This window comes from Coregonus lavaretus (assembly GCF_964263955.1).
Source record: "Coregonus lavaretus genome assembly, chromosome: 11".
NCBI lineage: Eukaryota > Metazoa > Chordata > Actinopteri > Salmoniformes > Salmonidae > Coregonus > Coregonus lavaretus.
Genome location: NC_139998.1, coordinates 42967566 through 42981802, shown reverse-complemented (window position 1 = coordinate 42981802; position 14237 = coordinate 42967566). Strand labels below are relative to the sequence as shown.

General features: G+C 44.9%; 1 protein-coding gene across 1 annotated transcript; it reads right to left on the bottom strand.

Moving 5' to 3' along the window:
* Positions 1-625: 625 nt before the first annotated feature.
* Positions 626-12554, bottom strand: LOC311137639 (mitochondrial import inner membrane translocase subunit TIM44-like). Its single transcript, XM_084172152.1, has 13 exons — positions 12508-12554; positions 11535-11639; positions 11067-11243; positions 10782-10862; positions 10427-10576; positions 9813-9949; positions 9491-9576; positions 4178-4270; positions 3956-4080; positions 1919-1969; positions 1689-1778; positions 1494-1604; positions 626-758 (listed from the first exon to the last, which is right to left on the bottom strand). Exons 1-13 carry the CDS (start codon positions 12535-12537, stop codon positions 639-641), a joined length of 1356 nt encoding a protein of 451 aa, XP_084028278.1. The 5' UTR covers positions 12538-12554; the 3' UTR covers positions 626-638.
* Between the last annotated feature and the right edge of the window lie 1683 nt (positions 12555-14237).

Genomic DNA, 14237 nt, shown 5'->3' with positions numbered 1-14237 from the left:
AATGTTCTCTCCGCCCCATGGCAAAATGTGTAGAATTGCAGGAAATGAACTGGCTCTGACTGCATGTGTGGGTATGGATGTGGGTACGTAGACCTGCACGAGGAGTCAGATTTTCTGTGGCCCCCAACCCCATCAAAGTTGCCCATCCCTGGTCTAGGGCATTGGTGAACCACATGGCATCCAAGATGTCCTCCCCAAACTGGGAAGGGATCAACATAGGCATTAAAGACACCCTTCACTTCATCCTCTAGTGAACACAATGAAGTTTGGGAGAGGAGGAGGACAGTATCAACTTATCTAACCATGGTGTGACAGACAGACACGCTTGAGTGGTCTACTGCCCCTAGTGTCACCTAGTGGGAACACAGGTCCATCCAGTTTGGGTCTCCTCTATCCTGGTCTGTGAACACTACTAGTCTGGTCCATGAGGGGCAGCCAGAGGAGACAGTCCACAGTGGGCCACCCAAAGCCATGTTCAGGGAGGAGATAGCTGGGTTGCTGACAGGGCCAGCACTGCTTGTTCATGTCCCTGTGGTAATTCCATGTTCCCCTGTCCAGCCTGCCTCCCCTCTCCTCCTCGGTCTTCCAGCCGTGTGTGTGTGTGTGTGTGTGTGTGTGTGTGTGTGTGTGTGGGCCTCTCAGAGGATTTGTTCAGTGCTGGAGGCAGAGATGTCCAGGAGTCTCCAGGCTGCGTAAGGGTTGAGCTCCTCCTGGTCTCGACACAGGGCCCACACGTACATCATCCTCAGCACCTTGTCCTGTGGGCCAACACAGTCAAACACATAATGACGATCAGAGGTATTGGCAAATTAAATCAATTTTCAATCCTTTGGAACGTGTGTCCAAAGTGTACAATGTACCACCCTGGCTAACCTGTTCTCTCTCAGACCAGAGACAAAGGGCAACAAAAGTTGCGTCATCAACAGCAGAGGACATAACAGCCCAGCCTCCATAAATCCCCTGGCAGTGCCCTGCGCCAGACTGAGGGGCTGCCAGCTTCCTGCGGCTGAGTGGATGCCCTTCCATTAGGAAGATGTTCCTAATGTTTGGTATACTCAGTGTATATTGAGACAAATTACAGACAGTAGCCTACAAGTAGCTAAATATAGCAATTGATTGAACATTAAATGCATTTCAATATGATTGAAATAGGCCTATAGCCGAGTGGTCTGAGGCAGGCGTTAGATTATGAACTTTTTCAAGTGCTGCGTTAATAGCAATGGTTTTGGGAAACAGCTCAGAGATTTAACGATGCTCCTACGAAGGTTCTAACGGGCCCTGGATGCATTCATGTGGAGCCTGGATGACAATCAGCAGGGCTCCATTGAAAGACGATGGGAGGAAGCCACTATAGACTATTGAAATGCACCCCAGGTCTGAAACATTGCCTTGTCTGATTAGCCAAGCTAAAGAGACAAACAGATCCCTGCTTTAATACTTTTACAATGCAAACCTTATTTCCAGGGTTGAGATCAAGGGTGTATTCTACTCACAGGGTCTCCCTCTATGACGTCGCCTTTAGTGTTGCGGATCACCATAACCAGCTGGGCCTGGAAGGTGATGATCAGCACCGGACCCTGCTCCATCATCTTCCCCATGGCCAGCTGTGAACACACCATAAAATACTATTAGAAAAGCACATCCCACAAACCAATAATAGGAAAAGTATATTGTAAAGGTTAACTCACATCAATGTTGTCTATGTCCAGGATCTTAGAGTGGAACTGCAGGCCCATAGCCTTGGCCTGTTGGATGGGGTGGGCCAGCTGGCTGTACGTCTATGCACAAGACAGAGGTGTGGCAAACAGCAACGGCAGGAAAAAATGACAGAAAATTGCAGGTCTACATTTACAGTACAATTCATCTTCTGCTGGTGTACAAATGACTAGTCGATCCATTGGTCAATAAAAGTGCTTACCGCTTCATAACACCAGTCCTTCAGCACCTCAAGCTCCCCTCGGATCATGGCCTACAGACACACACAGAGACAGAGACACAGAGACAGGTAAGGCAACCAGAGAGAACAGAGTATGTAGGGTGATATCCACACCTCATGAGGCACTGCAGATAGACAAAAAGAGCAATACAATGCATCTGGACAGTGGGGAAAGAAGTCCTCCATTGATTTTACAATTCATCTGGATATTCACCCGATTTAAGTGAGACTTGAGACTAATGTTGAAGGTCGCAGACCGAAAAATTTATCTGGTGTCTCTATTAACTGCAGTGACATACAGTGGGGAGAATAAGTATTTGATACACTGCCGATTTTGCAGGTTTTCCTACTTACAAAGCATGTAGAGGTCTGTAATTTTTATCATAGGTACACTTCAACTGTGAGAGATGGAATCTAAAACAAAAATCCAGAAAATCACATTGTATGATTTTTAAGTAATTAATTTGCATTTTATTGCATGACATAAGTATTTGATACATCAGAAAAGCAGAACTTAATATTTGGTAGAAACCTTTGTTTGCAATTACAGAGATCATACGTTTCCTGTAGGTCTTGACCAGGTTTGCACACACTGCAGCAGGGATTTTGGCCCACTCCTCCATACAGACCTTCTCCAGATCCTTCAGGTTTCGGGGCTGTCGCTGGGCAATACGGACTTTCAGCTCCCTCCAAAGATTTTCTATTGGATTCAGGTCTGGAGACTGGCTAGGCCACTCCTGGACCTTGAGATGCTTCTTACGGAGCCATTCCTTAGTTGCCCTGGCTGTGTGTTTCGGGTCGTTGTCATGCTGGAAGACCCAGCCACGACCCATCTTCAATGCTCTTACTGAGGGAAGGAGGTTGTTGGCCAAGATCTTGCGATACATGGCCCCATCCATCCTCCCCTCAATACGGTGCAGTCGTCCTGTCCCCTTTGCAGAAAAGCATCCCCAAAGAATTATGTTTCCACCTCCATGCTTCACGGTTGGGATGGTGTTCTTGGGGTTGTACTCATCCTTCTTCTTCCTCCAAACACGGCGAGTGGTTTAGACCAAAAAGCTATATTTTTGTCTCATCAGACCACATCACCTTCTCCCATTCCTCCTCTGGATCATCCAGATGGTCATTGGCAAACTTCAGACGGGCCTGGACATTCGCTGGCTGGAGCAGGGGGACCTTGCGTGCGCTGCAGGATTTTAATCCATGACGGCGTAGTGTGTTACTAATGGTTTTCTTTGAGACTGTGGTCCCAGCTCTCTTCAGGTCATTGACCAGGTCCTGCCGTGTAGTTCTGGGCTTATCACTCACCTTCCTCATGATCATTGATGCCCCACGAGGTGAGATCTTGCATGGAGCCCCAGACCGAGGGTGATTGACCGTCATCTTGAACTTCTTCCATATTCTAATAATTGCGCCAACAGTTGTTGCCTTCTCACCAAGCTGCTTGCCTATTGTCCTGTAGCCCATCCCAGCCTTGTGCACGTCTACAATTTTATCCCTGATGTCCTTACACAGCTCTCTGGTCTTGGCCATTGTGGAGAGGTTGGAGTCTGTTTGATTGAGTGTGTGGACAGGTGTCTTTTTTACAGGTAACGAGTTCAAACAGGTGCAGTTAATACAGGTAATGAGTGGAGAACAGGAGGGCTTCTTAAAGAAAAACTAACAGGTCTGTGAGAGCCGGAATTCTTACTGGTTGGTAGGTGATCAAATACTTATGTCATGCAATAAAATGCAAATTAATTACTTAAAAATCATACGTGATTTTCTGGATTTTTGTTTTAGATTCCGTCTCCCACAGTTGATGTGTACCTATGATAAAAATTACAGACCTCTACATGCTTTGTAAGTAGGAAAACCTGCAAAATCGGCAGTGTATCAAATAATTGTTCTCCCCACTGTACATGGAAGGGTTCATTTCCAAGTGTCTTCAGCTCGAAAAGAGCAACCCGTGTTCCTCCTGTATACCTTCATCACAATCTGTACCACACCAATGTTAGGAGAGGAAATCTCTTTCTTTACCTCCAGGACGTTGGGTATGATGTCAAATTCACACTGCTTGAGGAAGACATCCTTGTCGAACGACGGGTCCACCTTCAGAATCTCTGTCAGCACCTCTGACATCTCTGTCTTGGAGAAGAGCCCACCTGACCAGACATACACACGTTAGACAAGAACAAAGACAGAGCCCACCTACCAAAGGCTGATGTGATTGGGGTTGGTGGTATGAAGTCAGTAGGTTACCTAGGAGGTCAGTCATTTTATCTGTGACGGCACGAGACGCTCTGACGAGGGCATTCTCGCTTTCATCATACTTCATCTTCATCTCAAAGAACCCTGGGAAAAGAGGGAAGAGTGAGTCATTTAGTCACAGGGCATCAACATCACACAAAGGGTTACAGGCGGGGGGGTGAGGGGGCATAAGTACAGTATTTCCCCAAAGCTAGTGCACCGAGTTGGATCATATGGATCAAACATGGGGACTGAGCTGTGGGTCATTGAACACCATAGCTCTGCTCTGCGATTGATGACTGCTCTGCGATTGATGCTACAAAAGGAAGTCAATACCACAGCATTTCTATTGACTTCTCACAATGTCATTACTGTATATCATAGCTCCTTTTCACCAATCAGAAACATTTTATTGTCAGTGCTGTTTATTTGGGTAATACTCAATAGAATGTTCCATGTATAAGGCTACAGTGTAAACCAGGGGTACTCAAATACTACACTGAACAAAAATATAAATGCAACATGTAAAGTGTTGGTTCCATGTTTCATGAGCTGAAATAAAAGATCCCAGATTGCATAAAAAGCTTCTCTCTCTCGCATTTCTCCTTCGCCAAGATAATCCATCCACCTGACAGGTGTGGCATATCAAGAAGCTGATTAGACAGCATGATCATTACACAATGCCACATATGTCTCAAGTGTTGAGGGAGTGTGCAATTGGCATGCTGACTGCAGGTATGTCCTCCAGAGCTGTTGACAGACAATTGAATGTTTCTTTACCATAAGCCTCCAATGTCATTTTAGGAAATTTGGCAGTACGTCCAAACAGCCTCACAACAGCAGACCACGTGTATGGCGTCGTGTGGGCGAGCAGTTTGCTGATGTCAACGTTGTGAACAGAGTGCCCCATGGTGGCGGTGGGGATATGGTATGGACAGGCATAAGCTACGGACAATGAACACAATTGCCATGAGTGTGCAAAGCTGTCAAAGGCAAAGGGTGGCTACTTTGAAGAATCTCATATATTAAATATATTTTTATTTGTTTAACACTTTTTTGGTTACTACATGATGCCATGTGTTATTTCATAGTTTTGATGTCTTCACTTTTATTCTACAATGTAGAAAATAGTAAAAATAAAGAAAAACCCTGGAATGTGTGCCTGGACAGTGCTAACTGTGCCACTAGAGATCCTGGTTCGAATCCAGGCTCTGTCGCAGCCGGCCGCGACCGGGAGACTCATGGGCGTCTCACAATTGGCCCAGCGTCGTCCAGGGTAGGGGAGGGAATGGCCGGCAGGGATGTAGCTCAATTGATAGAGCATGGCGTTTGCAACGCCAGGGATGTGGGTTCGATTCCCACGGGGGGCCAGTATAAAAAAATATACATATTCACTAACTGTAAGTCGCTCAGCCCAGTCAAAGCTATTCGCTGCTCTGGCACCCCAATGGTGGAACAAGCTCCCCCACGCCACCTTCCGGAGACACTTGAAATCCTACCTCTTTAAGGAATACCTTCTATCCTGTTGTAGGCCTGTTGTAAGGCAGGTCCTCACCAGACATCACCGGCAACAACGTCGGCTCTGGGCACAAACCCACCGTCGCTGGACCAGACAGGACTGGCAAAAAGTGCTCTTCACTGACGAGTCGCGGTTTTGTCTCACCAGGGGGGATGGTCGGATTCGCGTTTATCGTCGAAGGAATGAGCGTTACACCGAGGCCTGTACTCTGGCGCGGGATCGATTTGGAGGTGGAGGGTCCGTCATGGTGTGTCGGACTGAGCTTGTTGTCATTGCAGGCAATCTCAACGCTGTGCGTTACAGGGAAGACATCCTCCTCCCTCATGTGGTACCCTTCCTGCAGGCTCATCCTGACATGACTCTCCAGCATGACAATGCCACCAGCCATAATGCTCGTTCTGTGCGTGATTTCCTGCAAGACAAGAATGTCAGTGTTCTGGCATGGCCAGCAAAGAGCCCGGATCTCAATCCCATTGAGCATGTCTGGGACCTGTTGGATCAGAGGGTGAGGGCTAGGGCCATTCCCCCCAGAAATGTCAGAGAACTTGCAGGTGCCTTGGTGGAAGAGTGGGGTAACATCTCACAGCAAGAACTGGCAAATCTGGTGCAGTCCATGAGGAGGAGATGCACTGCAGTACTTAATACAGCTGGTGGCCACACCAGATACTGACTGTTACTTTTGATTTTGACCCACCCTTTGTTCAGAGACACATTATTCCATTTCTGTTAGTCACATGTCTGTGGAACTTGTTCAGTTTATGTCTCAGTTGTTGAATCTTGTTATGTTCATACAAATATTTACACATGTTAAGTTTGCTGAAAATAAACGCAGTTGACAGTGAGAGGACGTTTCTTTTTTTGCTGAGTTTATGTGTGTATATACACATACATAAAAATGTATGTAACTGTAAGTCACTCTAGATAAGAGCGTCTGCTAAATGACTAAAATGTAAATAAAAGTCTGTGGACACCCCTTCAAATTAGTGGATTCGGCTATTTCAGCCACACCCGTTGCTGACAGGAGTATAAAATCGAGCACACAGCCATGCAATCTTCATAGACAAACATTGGCAGTAGAATGGCCTTACTGAAGAGCTCAGTGACTTTCAACGTGGCACCGTCATAGGATGCCACCTTTCCAACAAGTCATTTCATCAAATTTCTGCCCTGCTAAAGCTGCCCCGGTCAACTGTAAGTGCTGTTACTGTGAAATGGAAACATCGAGGAGCAACAACAGCTCAGCCGGGAAGTGGTAGGCCACACAAGCTCACAGAACGGGACCGCCGAGTGCTGAAGCATGTAAAAATCATCTGTCCTCGGTTGCAACACTCACTACCGAGTTCCAAACTGCCTCTGGAAGCAACATCAGAACAATAACTATTTGTTGGGAGCTTCATAAAATGTGTTTCCATGGCCGAGCAGCCGCACACAAGCCTAAGATCACCATGCACAATGCCAAGCGTCGGCTGGAGTGGTGTAAAGCTTGCCGCCATTGGACTCTGGAGCAGTGGAAACCCGTTCTCTGGAGTGATGAATCATGCTTCACCATCTGGCAGTCTGACGGAGGAATCTGGGTTTGGCGGATGCCAGGAGAACGCTACTTGCCCGAATGGATAGTGCCAACTGTAAAGTTTGGTTGAGGAGGAATAATGGTCTGAGGCTGTTTTTCATGGTTCGGGCTAGGCCCCTTAGTTCCAGTGAAGGGAAATCTTAACGCTACAGCATACAATGACATTCTAGACGACTCTGTGCTTCCAACTTTGTGATAACATTTTGGGGAAGGCCCTTTCATGTTTCAACACGATAATGCTCCTGTGCACAAAGCGAGGCCCATACAGAAATGTTTTGCCGAGATCGGTATGGAAGAACTTGACTGGCCAACATCAGTGCCCGACCTCACTAATGCTCTTGTGGCTGAATGGAAGCAAGTCCCCGCAGCAATGTTCCAACATCTAGTGGAAAGCTTTCCCAGAAGAGTGGAGGCTATTATAGCAGCAAAGGGGGGACCAACTCCATATTAATGCCCATGATTTTGAAATTAGATGTTTGACAAGCAGGTGTCCACATACTCGTCAGCCCGTATTGATCCCGTCAGCCCGTATTGATCCCGTCAGCCCGTATTGATCCCGTCAGCCCGTATTGATCCCGTTACGCGGTCCACCTATTGAGTATGACTGGTGTAAACCTAAGACAGAAACACAGTAGCTTTCAAGGCAGCTCTCGTACCTGATCCCTAGGGAGTCCCTGGCCTCCCATCATCTGCTGCTCATTATTAATGGGGCCATTAGCTCCAATGTTAATAGGAGCAGGACAGTTTTCACCAGACTGATACAGCAGTCAATCAGCTAGCAGAGGGTTTCCCCATATACACCTTGCTGCTCACCCCACAAACAACTCCAGGGCTAGGTTTGGATCCCTTAATGACTTTGTGATTTGAGACCGGTACGTTTCTGACTGGCAACCATGATGATAGTCCGGGTGGTTCTCTGTAGCTCAGCTGGTAGAGCACGGCGCTTGTAACGCCAAGGTAGTGGGTTCGATCCCCGGGACCACCCAGACACAAAAAATAAAAAATAATGTATGCATGCATGCATGACTGTAAGTCACTTTGGATAAAAGCGTCTGCTAAATGGCATATTATATTATTATTATTTATTATTATAGTTCGAATTTGGCAATGAACAAAAATTAATCTTCAATGTATAGTCAAAAGTAAAGGACACTTTGTCAAGTTTACAAACGCAACTGCACCTCGGAGCAACAAGACACTGTATATGGGCATGGTTCCCACAGAGCCTGATTCACAGCACTAAACCACTGATCGGTAGTTTTACACTTGAACTTAGCCCCATCTACTGGACAAACATATTACAGTGGCAGACGCTCATAAAAAAAAGTGATATACACTCACTGGCCAGTTTATTAGGTACATCCATCTAGTACACGGTCGGACCCCCCTTTGCCTCCAGAACAGCCCAAATTCTTCAGGGCATGGATTCTACAAGTCAGAACTTTCCACAGGGATGTTGGTCCATGCTGACGCGATGCCATCGCGCAATTGCTGCAGATTGGACGGCTGTACACCACCGCCACCAGTTTGTACTGTTGACACCAGGCAGGTTGGGTCAATGGACTCATGCTGCTTATGCCAAATCCTGACTCTGCCGTCAGCATGACACACCAGGAACCGGGATTTGTCGGACCAGGCAATGTTTTTCCACTCCTCAATTGTCCAGTGTTACTGATCGCGTGCCCACTGGAGCCGCTTCTTCTTGTTTTTAGCTGATAGGAGTGGAACCTGGTGAGGTCGTCTACTGCAATAGCCCATCCGTGATAAGGATCCGAGATGCCGTTCTGCACACCACTGTTGTACTGCACCGTTATTTGTCTGTTTGTGGTCCCATTGTCACACCAATACCGGGAAACTCTAGACACTGTCGTGTGTGAAAAGCCCAGCCGTTTCTGAGATACTGGTTCTGGTGTGCTTGGTACCGACAATCATTCCACACAGTCGCTTACGTCACTAGTTTTGCCCATTCTAAAGTTCAATCGAATAGTAACTGAATGCCTCGATGCCTGTCTGCCTGCTTTATTTAGCAAGCCACGGCCCACGTTACTCACTGTCTATAGGAGCGATCAATTTTTGTGAACTGGCCGGTGAGTGTATATTTTAAAGGAATAGCTCTGTTGTCATAACATATTATCCTATATTATGATTCAGAAGGGTGATACTTAGAGACTTCAATGAATACTACAGACACCAGACAGGTAAAAAAAAAAAAACTGTGATAAAGAGACAGGCTCACTGTTGAAGACCATGTTGTTGTCCTTGAAATCCTTCCACTGTGCGTACCATTTAGAGTCCCTGTGCAGCACCACTCCCATGGCCTCCCTAGAAAACAAATCACTGCTCAGTGCTCACGCACATGCCACCAGACATAGCACAGCAGAAAGTAAACAGTTATCTAGACTATACATTAATTTCACTGTGGCTGTGTATCCAAATTACACCCGAAAGTGCAATTTGGGCACTGAAAAATATGTTGTGTCATTGAACACAATTCTACTTGAGTAATGATCTAGAGATCTACAGATACAGAATAAGAGTGGGAGACTGGCAGCACGTACTCATTGGCCTCGAAGACCTTGTTCTCATTTTCTGCAGCCTTGGACGAAAAGTCGCTCCTCTTCCGTAGTCTCTTGGGTGCCCGGTAGGGCCCACTCTGATTAAGATCATCAATCTCCTTCTTCACACTCTCCATACCCTGTGTGAGCACATAAAGCAGGCTTTAGAGGAAATACATGGGCTGTTATGAGCTACCTAATCAAATCCAATTTTATTTGTCACATGCGCCGAATACAAAAGGTGTAGACCTTCCTGTGAAATGCTTACTTACAAGCCCTTAACCAACACTGCAGTTCAAGAAATAGTTAAGAAAATATTTACTAAAAAAAATAAAGTAAAAAATAAAATCAAAAAGTAACAAGAAAATGACATAACAATAACGAGGCTATATACAGGGGGTAATGGTACCGAGTCAATGTGCGGTTGATTGGGTTGATTCTGGGTTGATTCTGTACATTCCCTCCAGATCATTAGACTTGCTTGGTTCATGCAGTGACAACAACAAAATTTTGCAAGTGGTTGCTATAATGCAGTGAACATGACCGAAACCGGTATTTGACTTTGAAGTGCTGGATTGGTCCTTTTTGTACCTTGTCCCTGACTATCCAGTACTCACCTGTGATATTGCTCTGAAGGCACCAGTCTTTCCCAGTTTCTCTCCACTCTTGGACACAGACTCCGCAGATGTCTTGGCTGTCTTTGCAGCTTCCTCCATGCCTTCCTTGATCTTCTTCCCTATATCTGTACGACTGACCTCTTCCAGACCCTAAAAACAGACAGACAGGAACATAAATGTTTTATGTGAGACACTCACACCCTTTCTGTTGACATGACAAAGACAAAGGCCTACATATGTAATTAATGTCCATGTTGCCATTTCATTGACAACATGCAGCACTACATTTACCATACTCAAGTTCAGTCATCAAAGCTGATGACAGTGACTACAGCAGACAATCCATGTACAGTACCTCTTTCACAGTCTCTGAGAAGGTCCCTAACTTCTTCTTCAGAACTTCGGACGTCTTCACGGTTTCAGACTCTATGGTTTTCTAAGGAAGAAAGTGAAATGGCATATATTATAAATAGGGAAGACAAAAAACAAGTAATTGTCCAATCCAACCTGCCTAACAACAGCCTTTGTCCGATGTAACAATGAAACAACGTGTGACATGCGCTTCAATATTATTTACTTGGCCGCATATTTCAACCTAAATATAAAGGAAAGAAGCTGTTCAAGTTATTGGAGTACTCACATATTTCCTCCGAGCTTGATTCAGAGCTTCCGATTCTTCCAGCTTTTTGGCCTCCTCGCGAAACTTCTTGATGTTCTCCTTCATCTCCTTGTTCTTGCTGAGCTCCTGCTTGAGGTTGTCCAAGAACCCCCCAAAGAAGCCTTTTCGGCCACCTCCCCTGTCTGATGCATACCGCACCTAGAGCAAGATATGGTCATTGTATGAGTTAGAGAGAGGAACACATTTCTGCATAAGAATCAACAAATTCTGGTTATCTGACAAATTCTGCATTCAACCACGCTACATTGCAGGACACGGCCAAGTTGGCTAAAGCAGAAACTGATTGACACACTGCTGTCTAAGCTCTTTGAATGTTAAAAATAAGAACTTAGCGAACTGTAAAACGGAAGGGAATGTACAATTCAAATTGTATACCGGTATACAATTAATGATAAGCATGATTATCACAAGCGGAACATTCACTGTTACCTGTGAGGAACTTGTGAGGGACCCACATATCCTGTATACATGAGGTCTGTTGTGTAGGAGCAAATATGAAGGACAGGACACAAGCAAACTTCTTCTGACACATAGCTGGAGAAAGAAATGCACAATAAGAAAAACTCATAAAACATTACGAAACATTTTGTTCTGGCCACATTATGATTGGCCGAGATGCTTTGTTAGGACTACAATATAAATGCCTAAGACAATTGACAAAATCAATGATATTGCCAACGCAAGAGATTATGGCAGCAGGTAGCTTAGTGGGTAAGAGCGTTGTGCCAGTAACCGAAAGGTCGCTGGTTCTAATCCCCGAGCTGACTAGATGAAAAATCTGTCGATGTGCCCTTAAGCAAGGCACTTAACCCTAATTGCTCCTGTAAGTCACTCTGGATAAGAGCATCTGCTAAATGACTAAAATTTAAATGTAAATTATGATGACAAAACTGTTAAAGACAACATAGTCTATCTTGCTTATGAAATGGACAGTTTCAATTGTGAGCTAACTTTGGTCTGCTATGTATTGTATGATTTTCAAAAATAAATGTTCAGAGTAAAAAATAAAAAACTTCAGATTGTCTGGTCATACTCAATTGTTGCACAAAATGTAAACGATATCCATGTAATTTGTCTATGCTATTGAAATACGTACGGATGTGTAAATAATGCAAATTCGAAATGTGCATATTATTTTACTGAGACCAATAAACTATTGCTTGGTGCACATTTTCTACTACATTCTTATGAATCAAGGCCCAAACACACACATGACATGACATGATGAGATTCCATTCAGAGAAGTCTTGCTGCTAAGTTAGCGAGCTAGTCTGGTTCGAATTTTGCAGTGGAGGAGACGCTTCGAGTATATAGGCGCTTCATCACTATTTTCAATAATGAGTAACTTTAATTATTGATGGTTAAAAGACAACTTGGAAAAATATGTTTAATGATAACTCACCTGGTAATACAGACACAAGGAAGCCGCCATCTTGGTTCTTCTTCTTCTTCTTCAGTGGGGTTTATCGGCGGTTGGCATCCAACGTTATGGTGCATTACCGCCACCTACCGTACTGGAGTGTGGGCCAGAGACAGGGATAAACTAAATCCTACCTGCCAACCAAGTTTCTCTTAAAAAAGACAATAAAATATGTGATACTATATCTAATGACGTTCTACTCAATATACTCTTTAAACGAATTTCCTGTATCCCCTTCTCCCTCATACTTAATCTCATCCTCTCTCTTTCCCTCTGATACTGCCCACACTGTAGCAATACATGCTCCACAGTCTCTATTTCCTGACAATAATCAAATTTTCCTGATGGATGCTTTCCTATCACGCTTAGTGTCTTATTCAACTGGCTGTGTCCCACCCTTAATCTTGTAAATATAGCCTCCTCTCTTCTGTCCCTTCCTGCCTTCCTCCCCGACTTTCCTCTGTACTTGAAATAAATGCCTTCCCTTAATATTTATATTCCACTACTCCTGCCATCTCTGCACCATCACTGTATATATCAGTCTTTTTGCCTCTGCCTTGCTTATTGACACTTTAACATCAACATCCCCACTACTAAGTGCTTGTTTAGCCTTTGCATCTACTGCCTCGTTCCCCTCCACCCCCACATGGGCTGGAACTGTAGTATCGAGTAAATGCTGGCAATTATTGCTGAGAAACAAAGGAGTCTGCTCATACTGAACCTTGATCATAAGTTTATTCATATCACAAGCTTTCAGCATGAGTTACAGGTGTCATGCCCACCCGGAGAGCGACGTCCCAGATTGCAATGGTCGCTCTAACCTCTTCTTCGTTTTTCCCCCAGTATATATAATCTCCCCAAGATGTGGGTGGCTCCCTCTACTGTCCAATCCCCTGTCTACAACACACAGACTTCTCTGTCCTATCCGGGGTGTCACATTAAAACCATTCCCTCTGACACTAAAATAAACGTCCTCTCCGGTTCCACTTAAAAACATTAACAACGTCATAATCTTCATATACGACAGAACCCAAGTAAATCTTATCTGAATACCCATCTGTTTAATCCTGTGCCATCTTGGTTGCATTGCATGTGACCTTTTCCGATGATGACCTTCTGACGTAGGTGTGGAGGAGGAGCCTGAAGGTGGCACATTTAGCCATGGACGCTTTGCGTGTTGTTCATATATCCATTTGTGGTTTCAGGATGGGTGAAAAAAAAGCGTTGGGTATAGTGGAATCGGTGAGGGTAACCAGAAGTGGTCTAGTGATAATTGTTTGTGTTTCTGTTGGTTAGAGGGAGATGGCGCTCAGAGTTAAACAAATGAGGGAAAGAATTGTGAATTATTTTGCTCTCAAGAAAAGGGCGCCATTGAAAGGAGTGATTACAGGAGTAGCAGTAAATGTAAAAGTTGACCAAATTTTACATTTACATTTACGTCATTTAGCAGACGCTCTTATCCAGAGCGACTTACAAATTGGTGCATTCACCTTATAGCCAGTGGGATAACCACTTTACAATATGTTTTCTTTTTCTTTTTCTTTTTTGGGGTGGGGTGGGGTAAGGGGGGGTAGAAGGATTACTTTATCCTATCCCAGGTATTCCTTAAAGAGGTGGGGTTTCAAGTGTCTCCGGAAGGTGGTGAGTGACTCCGCTGTCCTGGCGTCGTGAGGGAGCTTGTTCCACCATTGGGGTGCCAGAGCAGCGAACAG

Coding starts and splice junctions, on each gene's coding strand:
- LOC311137639 (XM_084172152.1), bottom strand. CDS start 12,537: ATGGCGGCTTCCTTGTGTCTGTATTACCAG. Junction 10,577..10,781: donor TCTCAGAGACTGTGAAAGAG/GTACTGTACATG, acceptor GTCTGTTTTTAG/GGTCTGGAAGAGGTCAGTCG. Junction 1,970..3,955: donor TCATACCCAACGTCCTGGAG/GTAAAGAAAGAG, acceptor GTGTGTCTGTAG/GCCATGATCCGAGGGGAGCT.